This window comes from Trematomus bernacchii, unplaced genomic scaffold, assembly GCF_902827165.1.
Source record: "Trematomus bernacchii unplaced genomic scaffold, fTreBer1.1, whole genome shotgun sequence".
NCBI lineage: Eukaryota > Metazoa > Chordata > Actinopteri > Perciformes > Nototheniidae > Trematomus > Trematomus bernacchii.
This window is the reverse complement of record NW_022987559.1, coordinates 543,910-559,304: the sequence shown is the minus strand read 5'-3', so window position 1 is coordinate 559,304 and position 15,395 is coordinate 543,910. Positions and strand designations below refer to the sequence as shown.

At 42.1% G+C, this 15,395-nt stretch overlaps 1 protein-coding gene across 1 annotated transcript in view; it reads right to left on the bottom strand.

The window, feature by feature from the left end:
- Positions 1–209: 209 nt before the first annotated feature.
- erfl3 (Ets2 repressor factor like 3) overlaps positions 210–15,395 on the bottom strand; it is a gene marked incomplete at its 3' end in the record, with an annotated part of 33,118 nt that continues 17,932 nt past the window's right edge. The window contains 1 exon segment of the mRNA XM_034123985.1: positions 210–444. Within this exon segment, the coding sequence (XP_033979876.1) occupies positions 210–444 (235 nt within the window).

Sequence of the window (15,395 nt, the reverse complement as noted above, 5' to 3'; positions counted from 1 at the left end):
GTGGGCTCGTTAGATATTAGCATAAGGTAGATATACATGTGAATATGGAGCTCTGTCAGGAACACAGATCATAATGATGTGCTCATCTGGTGCATTCGCTGGTCCCCACAGAGGAGAAGTTAAAGAGCAGGAACAGGAGGAAATGACTACACACTTTTACCTACAGATACCAAATGAATCAAACACATTCAGTGTATGTGTCTTCATACCTGAGAGCCCTGCTCAGCTTATCGTAGTTCATTTGGGGTTTACACTTCCTGGCCCCCCACAGCCGGGCCACCTCATCCGGGTCCTTGATGACGAACTCTCCATAGTCTCCCTGCCAGGCGATAACATCGTGATACTCTTCTTTCCTGAGCAGCTCCAGGATGAAGTGCCACAGCTGGATCTGTCGGGACCCGGGGCTCGACTCTGGCTTGTAAGCCCACTCTGGGAAAGCGATCCCTATAAAAGAGAGATAAAGAGAGCGGGGCGGTTAGCGTACGAAACTGTGAATGATGTTGTAAAAAAAACACGTGTTTAGAATCAAACAGACGAAAACCAACATATTTGTTGTCCCTTCTTCATGTTGTTTAAATGTGGCCTGCGGCCTTTAATAGAACAACCTAGAAAATCTTAGTGGAGATGCAAATAAATATGTAGAGCGCTTAATGTGGACGTAGTCTAAGGCTTTTGTATAAACCACACTTCTCTGCTGTCATTACCACAGAAGCTCTTCAGAGGAAACACACTCACACACTGAAACTACAATACTGAAAGTTGTAGTGTTAGTGGGCTTTGTGGAACGGCACATGAAAAACCTTTCCACCTCTCCTCCACCTCTTTCCTCTCATGCAGTCACTCTTTCCAATGACCAGAAGGAAAACAACATGGCCAGTCATCTCTCCTGTCTGTCCCTCCATCTCTCTCCACCTGCTGCAGAGTAAGAGACTGTGGGTGTGGGCATATGACTGTCCTCACGAGCGTGTGCGTGTGTGCGTGCGTGTGTCCAAATGTTGTACAAGTGCTCGTGTTTGATAATGTTTGTGCAAGTCTCCCACTAACATTCTGTCGCCTGGGTGGTCAACATAATTTGACACGACCCAGCAAAATTGACTAATACAGTGTAATATTCAGCCAGATATAGCTCGTATTTTATTTCATCAACAATATCCTACACACCGCAGTTAGAAAAGGCACATGTGAGGTATTGTGAGGAGGTGGAGTAACCAAAGGAAAAACATCCACCCTGATAAAGTGTTGTTGCGCAGGATATGTAATGCCAGATGATGTTAGTTCATAATGTTTGGTTCAAATAATCACATTACACTGACTGATCAAAAAACAATTGTTACCTTATCTGATGTAATGCAATATAATAGAGGAAAGGTGTTATTTTCTTATTATCTTATGACATTGAGTTAAAAATAGGGCTGCATCATTTGAAAAAAAAAATGTGTATCATTGTATAATATTGCAATTTTGAAATAGGGATTAGATATTAAAAAAAGGGAATATATTGAAATGATCATGGTGTGATTTTTAAGAGGATCTGTACCAAGAAAATATGTTTTTCTAATTCTGTAAAACGATTTGAGGCCGGGATATCTGTGTAGCTCTTCAATACTTATTATATTATTCTTTGGCAAATATTGTGCTTTCTGTGATTTTAATATTGCACTAGTCCATATTATGACTTTGATACAATTATGATTGATTGTGAAGCATTAGTTAAACATATGGAGGAAAATTACAGTCCATAAAACTAACTGCATTAAACAAATGTCAAACAATGTAGGCGCTTTCACACCAAGTACTTTTCCCAGGAATAGTTACCGGAACTTAGTTCACCGTAAATCTTTAGTTCCTGAACTATCTAGTAGATCACGTTCACACCGGAATAAGTTCCTGAGGGAGGATTACGCAAATGAAGCCGCTGACGTCACTTCTTCTTCTTCTTCTTCTGCTGCTGCTTTACTGGCAGGCTGCAAACAACTTCACGGCGTATACTGCCACCCGAAGTCCCCGGAGTAAATCGCCAGAAGCGCCGACACCTCCTCATCACTCCACCGCTCCCATGTTTTTTTTTGTGTTGCCATAAGTTAGTCTCTCTCCGTTAGTGCGCTGGGCTAATGCTAATGCGAGCAAATAAAATGGCGGCTTCACAAAACCTTTCTGAGTTTTACGGGGCGTGGTTTGCAATTCGCCCAGCCAATCAGAAATTGGAACCTTTTCCTCCCCAGGAAAGTACCACCTCTCTAGCAGGGACTGAAAAGGGGTGAAAAGGTTCCCGAAAAAAAGTTCTAGTTCCAGATCTTTTTGGTGTGAACGCAAAACCCCAGGAACTATCGGAACTATTCCTGGGAAAAGTACTCCGGTGTGAAAGCGGCTAATTGTTGAAAGTTGTAAGTGAAATGTAGTATTCATTACAGGTCTGCTGTTTTACAAGGGATGGTTTTTCTATTTTCATGCTTTATTTTTGTATTACTTCCTTCTTTGGGAGGACATGGAAAGACATATAAACTAGCATGAAATCAGTGTTTGCCATGCGTTTAACTGCACCACATGCAAATGCAAACAGAGGAAATGAGACAAGCTGCTCCAGAGATTGAAAAAAAACAAACACGCCCAGACCAACAGATTATGGATGTGCAGGCTTGTCAATGGATTTTCTGGATGGTGGCCTGAGGCAGAGATGGATAGCTCTGATAATCTCCGCTGGCCTGTTCTGACCCTTTAGTCACTGTTGCATAACTCTAAATAATGTTGATAGCACATCTGCCAGACATTTATGAATCTAAACATAATACTTGATCCTTTCATCAACGTGACTCAACTACTTTACTATTTTTGTAATGCTATGTAATAGACTCGTAACCATCTTTCACATTTAGTTTATCAGTTTTCTTGTTAAAAATTGGTGGAAAGGACATTTATGTAGGATATTAGATATTCCTCACCACCATTTCTTGCTGATTTTCTACAATTTGGGTGATATATTTGGATAACATGGTCAATAAATCCACCTACTAAGGAGTCATTTAGCAATTCAAAATACAAAAAATTGAATTTCAGTCAAACAATAGGCCTACACATTTTAAATCTCCAAATTCGAGGTAGGATTTTTTAAGCATTGGATTTTATGCAGATAGTAGGTGGTTGAAGCGAAAGGTTGTGCAGACCGTTAGCTATAGCAAAAAATACAAAGTGTGAAATGACAATGGGTGTAAAAATGTACCGTCTGTGTGTGTAATTTCCAGACGTGCATAAGTAGGCAGCAGTTAGCATGAGAATGAAGAACAGCCCTCGCTCACTGTCGTTTTATTTCCTTTTTCTCCTCCCACCCTCCTCCTCCTCTTTCACTTTCAGAGGAACACTTGTTGCTCGATCAAACACTTGTGCGCTACAATCACAGAGGAACACACCGGGGGTAATCATAAACATACTGGCCTGGCTGAGCGTCCAACAATAACACACAATCACCCACACACACACACACACACACACTGTAGAGGACAACACATTATTTCCAGACATAGCAAACTGATAGTGACTGTCTCAAAACAAGTCGGGATGCGAATGGTCAAAATGGCCAATCTGGCTGATACTAATAAATGAGTAATACTGTTGACTTTATCTCAAGCGACTCAGTGGCCAACAGTAGATCACTCTTTGTACTGGGAGTTCAGATGGACAGTAAAAAACACGTGTCATCTACTTTAATATCGGTTATTGTGTAATTTTTTCATTCAAAAAACTAAAAATTCAGTTTTATAGACACTTTCTGCTTTACTACATTTCATATGTATTTGTTTAAGAAGGGACAATGCACATTAATTACCATGAGCACTTAAGTCCATCAGGTTAATGTGTAACAGAAGCTACATCTCAAGACAAGACCCAACTTGAAAAGACATCAACTTGGGTTTTGAGAAGCTGGTAATTAGTCAAGAAAATATTTGGCGCATTAATGTATAATGAAAATAATAACAACATTCCAGCTTTTAGAGTTTTATGACAATGCGAGTTTGTGATTTTTAGCGCATTTGCATGTCTGACCAGATGCATCTCCAATTATCTCTTTTACTTTGGCATGGGTCATAGAGGTCATGATTCTCACACACATCAAATGTCAGGTCCTTCAGTGAAATGGATCCCACGTAAATATCTGAAGGACTGACAGTCAGGCTGAGTGTGAATAAAAGCAAGAAGACATTCTCCACCTGAAGTGCCACATTATACACCGTTATTAGCAACAGCCTTTATAAAAGCGACTTCATAGCATAGTGTGTGTGTGTGTGTGTGTCAGGGTTCCAATAGGTTTCACCAACTCAAATTTAAGACTTTTTAAGACCTTTTTAAGACCACTTTGAATATAATTTAAGACTTATTTCACAGGAAGAAAGTATGAAAGAAGAAATACGTCCCATAATTACTTACAAAGTAAATGTATTCATGTTCAACATAAGAACGATGACTGAACATAACAGCATAACAGTACACAGAACTGTGTTAGCGTGTTAGACAAACAGTGTGTGTGTGTGAGTGAGTGTGTGAGTGAGTGAGTGACAAGAGCTATATTCAGAGCTCTGCTGCCTTCATGCTGTTGTATGATTGGTGTTTAGCTACGGTATTTAGCGTCCACAGCACCTCCGCTTTTAGGCTTGACGTAGACTGTTGCACTTGCTAACGCTGCATTAGCAAAACAAATGCTAATTTTGTTTGCAAAAGGTGCAGCGGGCTTCAAACACGTTCCCCTCCACTGGTTTCAACCAAGCACTAAATTCGATGTTTTCCAACCAAATACGGTGGAACTTACACTTCCCCATATTTATTTTTAAGTAGATTCGAAGATACCTGAGTTTCTGACTGCCGCTAGCTGAAGCTTGGTTGGTTGCTAGGTTACTAGCTGGGTGTTCTCCGATAAGGGGCCGGGGGAAACAAAGTTAGTGATTACCGGTTCCATGTTGATTTATTTCAATACAAATTGTTGGGGGGAACTGAAAGGCTATTGCCGTACTGGTTACTTACATTTCCCCCAAAACACATTTAGACGCCATCGCACCACAGAAGTACCTTTCAAATACGATCATTTTTAAGACCTTCTAAATCATATTTAAGACCTCTCTTATTTTTTTGATCATATTTAAGACTTTTTAAGGCCTTCAATTCTGATGATCAAATGTAAGACTTTTTAAGACCCCGCGGGAACCCTGGTGTGTGTGTGTGTGTGTGTGTGTGTGTGTGTGTGTGTGTGTGTGTGTGTGTGTGTGTGTGTGTGTGTGTGTGTGATGGTAGGGATTAGGTTTAAAGGAATGCAGAGAGCAAGAACAGGTGCCTTTGTCTTTCTGTCCTCCCAGAGTCCAACCCAGGCTGAGCTGTCCCGACTCAAACAGGATCAGCTATCACACACACACACACACAGATCTGTTTTATCATCCTTGTACAATAAATAGGAGAATTTTAGCTGGGAATTTTTGGAATTTGTGTGTGAGCGAATGGTGTGTGTGAAGTTAGGACAGAGAAGAGAGAAAGAGGAGCAGCAGGGAAGAGCCCAACCAAAGCCCCTCCACCACACTTAACCTTTCTGACCTCGACTCTCTCGCTTTGGATACTTTCCTCCCTCAAACCCCCCCCCCCCCCCTAAGGGAGACACCAGATAGCCATTACAGCATCCATACACAAGCCTCACTCTCTCACACACTCTCTCACACACTCTGAAACACACACACAGGCAGACTTGGCATCAATAATGTAGAGACTGGTGTGGAGGGTTGACGATAGGGGTGCGCCTAATCTCTGGCCTGGGACACTAGAGAGTGCAAGTGCGTCAAGAGGTGTGTGTGTGTGTGTGTGTGTGTGTGTGTGTGTGTGTGTGTGTGTGTGTGTGTGTGTGTGTGTGTGTGTGTGTGTGTGTGTGTGGACAAGTGAGGGGCAGGTGGTAGAAAATGATGCAAATGGGACGAAGAGGAGGAGGAGGATGAAGGGGAGGGAGTTGGGGGAAAGAGAGGGGGTCGGGGTGAAAGAGAAGAAGGCAAGACGAGAACGGGTGAGGACCGGGACTAGTGGAGAAAAGAAATTTGGAGGAAAAGGAGACGGGGGAGGGAGATCGGGGAAACAAAAGTGGGAAGAGAGAGAAAGAGAGACAATGAGTGGGAGAGGAGAGAGGGGGTGGATGGAGGGAAGGAAGGAGGGGGGGGGGGGGGGGGGGAGGTTATGAGGGAGCGATGAGATCATAGCTCGTCTGGTAGTCTGTTGTCATCCAGATCAGATTGCTTACACCCCCCCCCCCCCCCCCCCTTCCTCCTACCCTCTACGAGTGCGGATGCCTCTTTTCCTCTGTGTGATCTCGGTGGCAGACTTCTAACACTGATGCTATTCCAGCTATGTGCGCCGCGCAACAATCCAACAATGACCTCCACTCTCACACACACACAGAGTAGATGAAAGAGTGAGAGAGAAAGAAAGAGAAAATGACAAAAGACTTGAGAAGGTGAAGAGGCCGGGTGCTGTGTTTAGGCTGGGTGCAGGGCAGCGTGTTGGTCATCTTCAATGGGTAACGAGGAAGATTCGTCGCTGTGTGCCTGCTGCATTTTGGTGCAGTTTTACATGAGTTCAGGTGCTATAACTTAGAGTTCATTGTACTGTGATTACAGTTTCTACCATCCTTAAGTTCTGTCTCGTCTGCCTTGTGTTCTCTTAACTTTTTAGAGCTGGAACAACGGGATAAGAAACTATTAACAAGCTAAAATGTTCAACTAACTATAGCACTAGCTCCCTAAATGTGATGATTTGCTGCTTCTCTTTAACATAAATGTTTAAATTAACAAGTACATTTAGACAACTAGTAGTGCTACGGTGGATGGATGGTTGCCATATTCTGACATTCAACAACAACAGTTGGCAACGTGTCATAAGAGGCAAGAAGGAAGGCGACTGCAGGAAAGCAAATTGTAAACAATACAATATTTGCAGATGATTTATGAGGGAGGGAAATGTAAACACACAATGCACTTTGGACAGAAACACTGTTTGTTTTCATGTAAACAAACACTGTTGGGGTACATTTATATGAATTTGCTTCGTGTTTGAATTTGATGATATATTGATTTGTCTTGCATTTCAGTGACAAAATGCGTCACTATTTGATTGATAAAAACAGTGAATTGATGAAAATAATCGCAGCAGCTACATTGCCTCACCGGCATGACTGACTTGGACTGCGGTGCCAGGAAAGGGCGCGCGATGATGGGAAGGAGGCAGGGACAGACGGGCAGTCACACAGAGTAGTGGAGTGAGAAAAGAGGTGAAGAGGAGAGAGTCCTACTCAGCAGCAAGCCAACTGACAGGCTTGTGCCAAACTAACAGTGGAGTTGCAGACTCAGGATTTTCATAAAGCGCAAAGGGCCTCTGAACAGCTATTAGAGGCAGTTGGCTACTACTTCACTACTTTAACCCAACGTAGCTTTAGCGAGGATGTGGGAAACGACCAGTGCAAGTGTGTGTGGGTGAGGAGAGTCTGTAAAAACACTCAAACTTGAGAGACAGTGAGTATTTGCCCATAACACATTTATACAAGTATACACAGCCTTGTCTTTGTCACAGCTGCTTGGATAAGTGAATCTGCCTGAAGCGCCGAGCTCGGGGAACAGAGACGAAAGAAACACAAGACCAGGAGGTGGAGGGGAGGGATGGAGGGATAATAAAAGACTTGGAGGGTGAGACAGAGAAAGTAAGAGTGAAAGGAGGGAGAGAAAACAGGAGGGTGGGCTCCGCAGCAGGAGGAGGAGGAGGAGGGTAATCAGAGCCTGTACGCCTGAATCCCAAAGTGTCTGGACTCTTCCCACCAAGTCCATTAAACATTCATTAGGCCAATACTTGAGGAAGACTGGAGAGTGAGACGCAGACAGAAAGACGGAAAGACAGGAGAGGGACGGAGAGAGCGAAAAGTTTGGAAACATATTGATGGGATAAGTAAAACATTCAGAAGGGATTTTTTACTTAAAATGTATTTATTAAAAATGCTAAATTAATCTTAAAATATAAGCTTGAATGATTCGAAATGATTTTTTATACTTTTTGTACTTTGGGATTACTATAAGCTGCAACTTTAAAAATACAGCACTTGTTGTATAAGCAACTAAACACCTAACAGTTTAATGCCCCATGACGTAAGATGACCTTTTTAACTTATTTGACTCATTTCTGAAGTATATTGTCCTTATTTTAGACATACCCTTAAGTAAACAACTATCTATCATATAAACTATAAGAAGACCCCCAAAATTGGACTTCTGACGGACTGAAAGCAATCTGGTCTTTTTTCAAATACGATGAATCGACCATCAAAACAACTATTATTACAAGCACCAGTTTTTGGTTTTGACAATATACATTAGAGCAGTCGACTTAAAGTGGATGTTCTAATCAAAATGTTAGAAATTCACTTCCTGCCCGTGGAAGAAATGCTGGAATCAGAAGCCAATGTTTTGGAAAGTTTACATTAAAATGTCCAACTGTGTTACTTTAAATTCTGCAGAACTTGAGTTAGATTGAAGATAAATAAGTAGGCAAGTTGTTTGATGAATTACACATGCTTGTGGTGATGGTTTTATTGAAGCGTGCAGAGTAAGTTTTAAGCAGCCTTTGGAAGAACTGTGGTTTGTAAATAATCCAGGTAGAGACTAATTTCCCTCGGAGCAATTGTTCTTGTTGGAGCCAAGAACGCTCGTGCCCCCTGCCTAACCTGAGAGCCAGGGGGGTTAAACACACATCACATGTACGCCTCACAGGCTGCTCAACTATTCTCGGAGGTCGCCCACAGTCTACATTTTCTATAGGCTCTTACTCAATGTCATATAGCTGCAGAAGAGTCACAGAGAAAGAGCAAGAGAGTGCTTTGTGGCCTTGGATAGGCCAAAAATAAAAATACACACACACACACACACACACACACACACACACACACACACACACACACACACACACACACACACACACACACACACACACACACACACACACACACACACACACACACACACACACTACACACCACACACACACACACACACACACACACACACACACACACACACACACACACACACACACACACACACACACACACACACACACACACACCACACACACACACACACACACACACACACACACACACACACACACACACACACACACACACACACACACACACACACACACACACACACACACACACACACACACACACACACACACACACACACACACACACACACACACACACACACACACACACACACACACACACACATTGTTCAACAGTGAGAGAACACACATCACGGATGGGGACAAGAGGGAAAGTACAGAAGGGCTGAAGGAGGAAGAGGAGGAGATGAGGGAACAAGTGGGACAGAGAGTAAGAAGGACATGACGTAAGATGTTATATCTCTGCCTCTCTATAGCACTTCTTCCAGTGAACAGACAAGAGCTCTTTTTCAGGAAACTGTAGGGGAGGAGCAGCAGAAAGAAAAAGGCACACGTATCCATAGGGATCGTCTCTTACAGAACAAGCTCTCCTTCTGCAGCCATACACATTTAGTTCACATGCTAGACTATTAATGTGTTAAGTAACATCATTCAAATGTCTATTAGTTGAGAGAGTATGGTATTGAAGTCAGGGTTCATACACTTCTTCACCAATGATTTTCAATGACTTTTCCATGACCTTTATCTAATTTTCCATGACCAAAAAGATTACTCTTTCTCAGCGGTACCACTGAAACATTTTTATTTTAACATGGTAAGCTGGAAAATAAGGTCTGCATCTGAAACATGTTGTGCCAATCTAAAACAAATCAAATAGTAGGCTTACTAGCTCCTACAGACTAAAGCCACTGTAGACTAGAGGGCGTGATCTCTCACCAGCAAAATACCTCGACAGTTAAATACCATTTTACGTTTCATTACTATACAGTATTTATTATTCTTATAGTATTACTATTTCGGCGATTAGATAAAATATAAATTATATTTGATGCAACTTTAGTTACATTTCCATGACTTTTCCAAAACTTTGGGAAAAATATTGTTTTCCATAACTTTTCCAGAGCCTGGAATTTGCATTTTGAATTCCCATGACTTTTCCAGGTTTTTAATGACGGTAGGAACCCTGTGAAGTGTGTTGTAGAGTATTTCAGGGTTGACTCTAAAAAGTATAAACTCCAAGACTACATTAGATGTATCAACTGACTTTCTCCCAATAATTAGATGCAGACTTTAACTAATAAACGTCCAATGACTTACTTCTGCTAAGAGTCAACTTTTCACAGAACAATTTCTAATTTTCCACAGGGCAATATTTTGTGTTAGTGCCTTATGAAAATCCATTTGCAGATGTTATGCAAATTGATTATTACGTTATGTTATGTTACTAGTTATAATAAATCCAACACATTTAGGAGACATGACCCCTCTGACCAAGTTGCGATAACAAAGTATACTAAAGCAGTAGAAAAACGAGGATTTGAGAGAATTTTGACAAAATAAAACTTGACAAAAAAGTGCACTGGTCTTTAAAGATTTTCTAAAGAGCCCGGTGTTTAGAGCTTGATTTTAGGCTGTGAGAATCCCAGTGCTCTAGTATCTACCAACAAGGGATAACTTAACACACTGTACAACCTTGTAACTACCAACATGCGTTTCTCCACCTGGGAACTGGAAAATACACATTTACACGCACACCTTTTTCACACGGGAACTGAAGGACTAAAAGAGCAAAAGTCACAAACGCATCATGTGAACAAAAACACGGAGCACCACTGTCCACGCACAAACACACTTTTAGCCCTGAGGCGGCGCACCTGATGCACTCTCAGGTGGGCCGGACAACCGGACTCTGCTCTGTGTAAGCACACACATAAACAACCCTGGTGGGAGAGTGTGTGTGTGTGTGTTCCCCAGAGTGCGTTAAGAACAGCAGAAAAATATTGTGTCAGTGAGAGAAGAGTCCTGGTGCTCTCAGGGCGCTGTTAGGTATATTTACTCTCACCAAAGTGACATGCTGCTCCCAGGAGAGGGAGGGACACACACACACACACACACACACACACACACACACACACACACACACACACACACACACACACACACACACACACACACACACACACACACACACACACACACACACACACACACACACACACACACACACACACACACACACACACACACACACACACACACACACACACACACACACACACACACACACACACACCACACACACACACACACACACACACACACACACACACACACACACACACACACACAACACACACACACACACACACACACACACACACACACACACACACACACACACACACACACACACACACACACACACACACACACACACACACACACACACACACACACACACACACACACACACACACACACACACACACACACACACACACACACACACACACACACACTATTGGGCGCCGTCACAGCAACATCACCACCGGTCTCATACTGCTACATGTAATAAAACAAGTAAGTAAGTATTTCCTTTATCTAAGTCAAAAACCAAAATAGATATAGTTTCTTATTAAATCTTTACCTTTGAAAAGTCAAACCAGCAAGTATTTATCATATTTAAAATATGCAAATGATTCAGTCAACTGTCTAATTGTTCTATGGCTTTGTTATTTTAACTCTAAAAGATAAGCTAGTTTAAATGAAATACAAATGATACAGATATTGAGATAATGTCTGCGTGTTTAACACACAGAGGGGCATGGATAGTGGAACACTCTTAAGGCCGCTACACACCCACCTGAGACCAAAGAACGCGTACCGAAGGCGTCCCGACTTTTACGTCAGCTACGTCGGCTACGCCGCCCGCCTGCGCCGCCCACCTACGCCGCCCGCCTACGAACACACCGCAAATACTTCAGTCGACGAGTGGCAATAACTGTCCTTACCAGCAGGCAGCGGTAGTGTGAACAGCCAATCAGAGTGATTGCTTGGGCCGACTTTCTCTGACCTGATTCAACATGTTGAATCGGCCGCGGGAGGTCGGAGAAAGTCCTGTGAAAAGGTGCCGTAAAGAGACGACGGTGCAGGACACACCAACCTGAGTAGGGCGCCGCGAATGCCCGACTGCCTCTGACGGCCTCTGACTCCCAAAATCGGGTTGGTGTGTAGCCAGCTTTACAGGCAGGAGTGTGTGTAAGCAGTGTGTTGTTGAACAAAGGTGAAGCATCAGCTCTCTGCCAAGCTGTCGGCTGGAGAAGTACATTAACACCAGCGTGTGAACTGGGGCGACAGAGTGGAAGAGAAGAGAGGCGCCTGTGGCCTGTAGCATGGACCTGTTAGATCTTTACAGCTTTCCCAAACTTTGAAGAAATGATGAACCTATGATGGGAAAGAAAACCAACTCAAATGGGACTATCTATATACTGTATGTTTAAAAAAACTTAAATTCTGTCCTATGCGTGCGTGCGTGTGTGTGTGTGTGAGGTCAATGGGTCAAGGGGTGACTCTGCGACACAGGAGTAAATTAGCTGTGGCATCATCGAACCATATATCTGTCAGGCGTGTGTATATGTGAGTAAGAGATAGGTGGCACTTTTGGGAGGTGGTTTCCTGGAATGTGGTACTAGAGCGGTACAGGATGTTAGCAACTGTTCTGCACCACAACAACATATCTGTTTCCTGTGTGTGTGTCCATGCATGTCTTTTCTGATACACGCTCAAATCTGGCAGGAATCAAAACCAACTCAGGCAATAACAGAGGCAAACTGAGAGGACGATTAGAAATAACAAATACAATATTAATTTGATATATTTTCCCTCCTTTTCAGATTTATGGATTGTTACGTTATGTATTTTAGTTTTCCTTAAATGCAAATATAGAAACAAAAACAAGAATATTTGGAAATAAAGGAGAATGTATTTGAGCAACCTTGTCTCCAACAACGTACATTCCTATACAACTGCACCACATTCTCAATTTGTTCAAGGGTATTATATTATCTACCAGTTTTAAACACATGGTTTAGGTTGTAAATCAAAACAACACTTAAGAATAATGCAACAAAGGCTTTGTTACATCATGGTTTGGCTTAAAATAAGGACGTTTTACAATAATTAACTTTCGTACATACATTCAATTAACGAAACGCTGACTTTTGTTTTCGCATGGGACACAAATAATACTTTTTGGTGAACGTGCTGTGTTTTGTTCCCCAACTCCAGCCTGATTAACAATGGATTTGTGATCAAAAACAAACAAATCCGTGAGATAAAGCCGTTTTGTTTTATAGAAACTTCATTTTGAAAAGACCAGGCTTAAAGCTGGAAGTGCCTTGCATACAGGCATGATGTAACATCCAAGCTTTGATTGTGGCCTCTGTACCCTTGAGAGCATGTTTACGCGTCTCCATTTCTACGTAATTGTAAAAGCGGGAATTCTAACTTTGACTTTGTTTTAATGCAAAAAGGAGAAAAGTATGTAAAAGTGACGCACACTTGTTGCACTAGACAATCTTAGGAATGCACTCAAACATATTTGCATCTAACGTTCAGATGTGCATGTAACAGCAGGTTCTGAAGATGAGCCAGAATGTTAAAACATTAATAAGAGTGACACACGCAGCGCTGAAAAGATACACAGAACCAGAAAAACAAGTCCACAATAACAACCTCAGACAAAACACTGTGTGTGTTTGTGTGTGTCAGTGCTGACTCAGTGCGTGAATTATTTTGTAATTCAGCCTTCACAACGCAAACTCTCTTCCATTCTCTCTCTCTCACACTGTATCCTAGCAACCAGACACTTAAGGCCTAAAAATAACCCCCAAGAAACGAACAGAACAAAAACATAAAGCATAAACGGCAATTAATCCTTTCAGGCCTAGAACATGGACTCAAATAGAGCAGGTATTAGAGAAGGGGAAGAGCCAGGTCAGAGGGAGGGGGCAGGAGATGGAGGGGCGCAGAGAGAAAGGAGTGGGAGGCTGAATCTGCCAGCAACAGGTAGTCGCCAGGAGACAGAGATCTGCGCTACATGACAGTGTGTGTGTGTGTGTGTGTGTGTGTGTGTGTGTGTGTGTGTGTGTGTGTGTGTGTGTGTGTGTCCACTAGCCTTGGCTGGGAACAGGACAGAACTTTTCCACCCTCTCCTAAAGCAATGGCCGCTCAAGGCAAAACAAGGCTTCAGTGTAAACCAACAACAAGCTGGCAACAAGGCCCGAGTTTGAAGAGAATAACATGCAGCACGTCAAAAAATACTCAACAAGGCCTTTGTCCCTTTGACGGCGAGCACTTTTGACTGAGATCTTTTCCCTCCTCTTCCTACAACATTATGAAATAAACAACGTTATGAAACATTGCAAAAGACAACTGAGTGGTGAGCACACACAGAGGCCGCTGTGTGAGGCAGACACATTCCACAGTGGATTAACTTTTCTGGATCCGTGATGGCAAGGCAGCGAGACACCTGATCTTTACACCAGACGTCTGAGAGTTTAGCGGGAGTAGTTGAGATCAGGGCGGTGCTATGTATCTTAATCTGGTATTGCATCTGGTGGTTTCTGGCTTGTTTCCTGAATTAAAACGATTAAAAGAGCTCTGAAATTTCAACCATTTGGCTGAAAAAAAGTAAATAAACACATTTTTAGTGGCAGTTTGTCTCAACAGTTAGTTTTTAGATGTTTTATGTTCGGGACACTTCGCTAGACTCCTCCTATTCATAGTCTGATAATATCTTGCCTTTACACAAAACCTCTTATGGCATTCAAATTCCATCTTTTAGAAAACAAGTGCAGCTGCTGCATCTAAAAATGACCTTTTTTATATTTGACTGAACAAAGCAATACATTCATGGCAGTGACATCTGAATGAATGTATCTATCTATACTGAAATGTATGGCACTAGTCTTCTCTCTTTTTGTTGTTTTGTTCTCACATGTGTTCACAGCTAAGTACCTGAGTGAAACATAGCTGCTGGTGCCTTACTAATGGACTTTTTTTAATACAAAGAAAGCCCAGTCATTTCCTTGGTAACCCCCGAGACAACTTACTGCATTCTTAATGCTGATGGAAATAAGTAAAAAGTTACAACCCTGCATTAAATGGCACCTTACAATAATGGAAAACGGTCATATTTCTAAGGCCCCATTTACACGGGAACGCAAACGAACCAGATCTGGATGTATCACTTTATCACCAACATCAAAGCTGTCATTTGAGAGGACACACACACTACTTTTGCAAATGAAATAATATATTAAATGAGTTATATCTTCGTATCTAAACTATTCATAGAAATTTGAGTGTTTTGAAAATTGATACGGTATCACAAATAATTCATATCGCAATATGATACTAGGTCA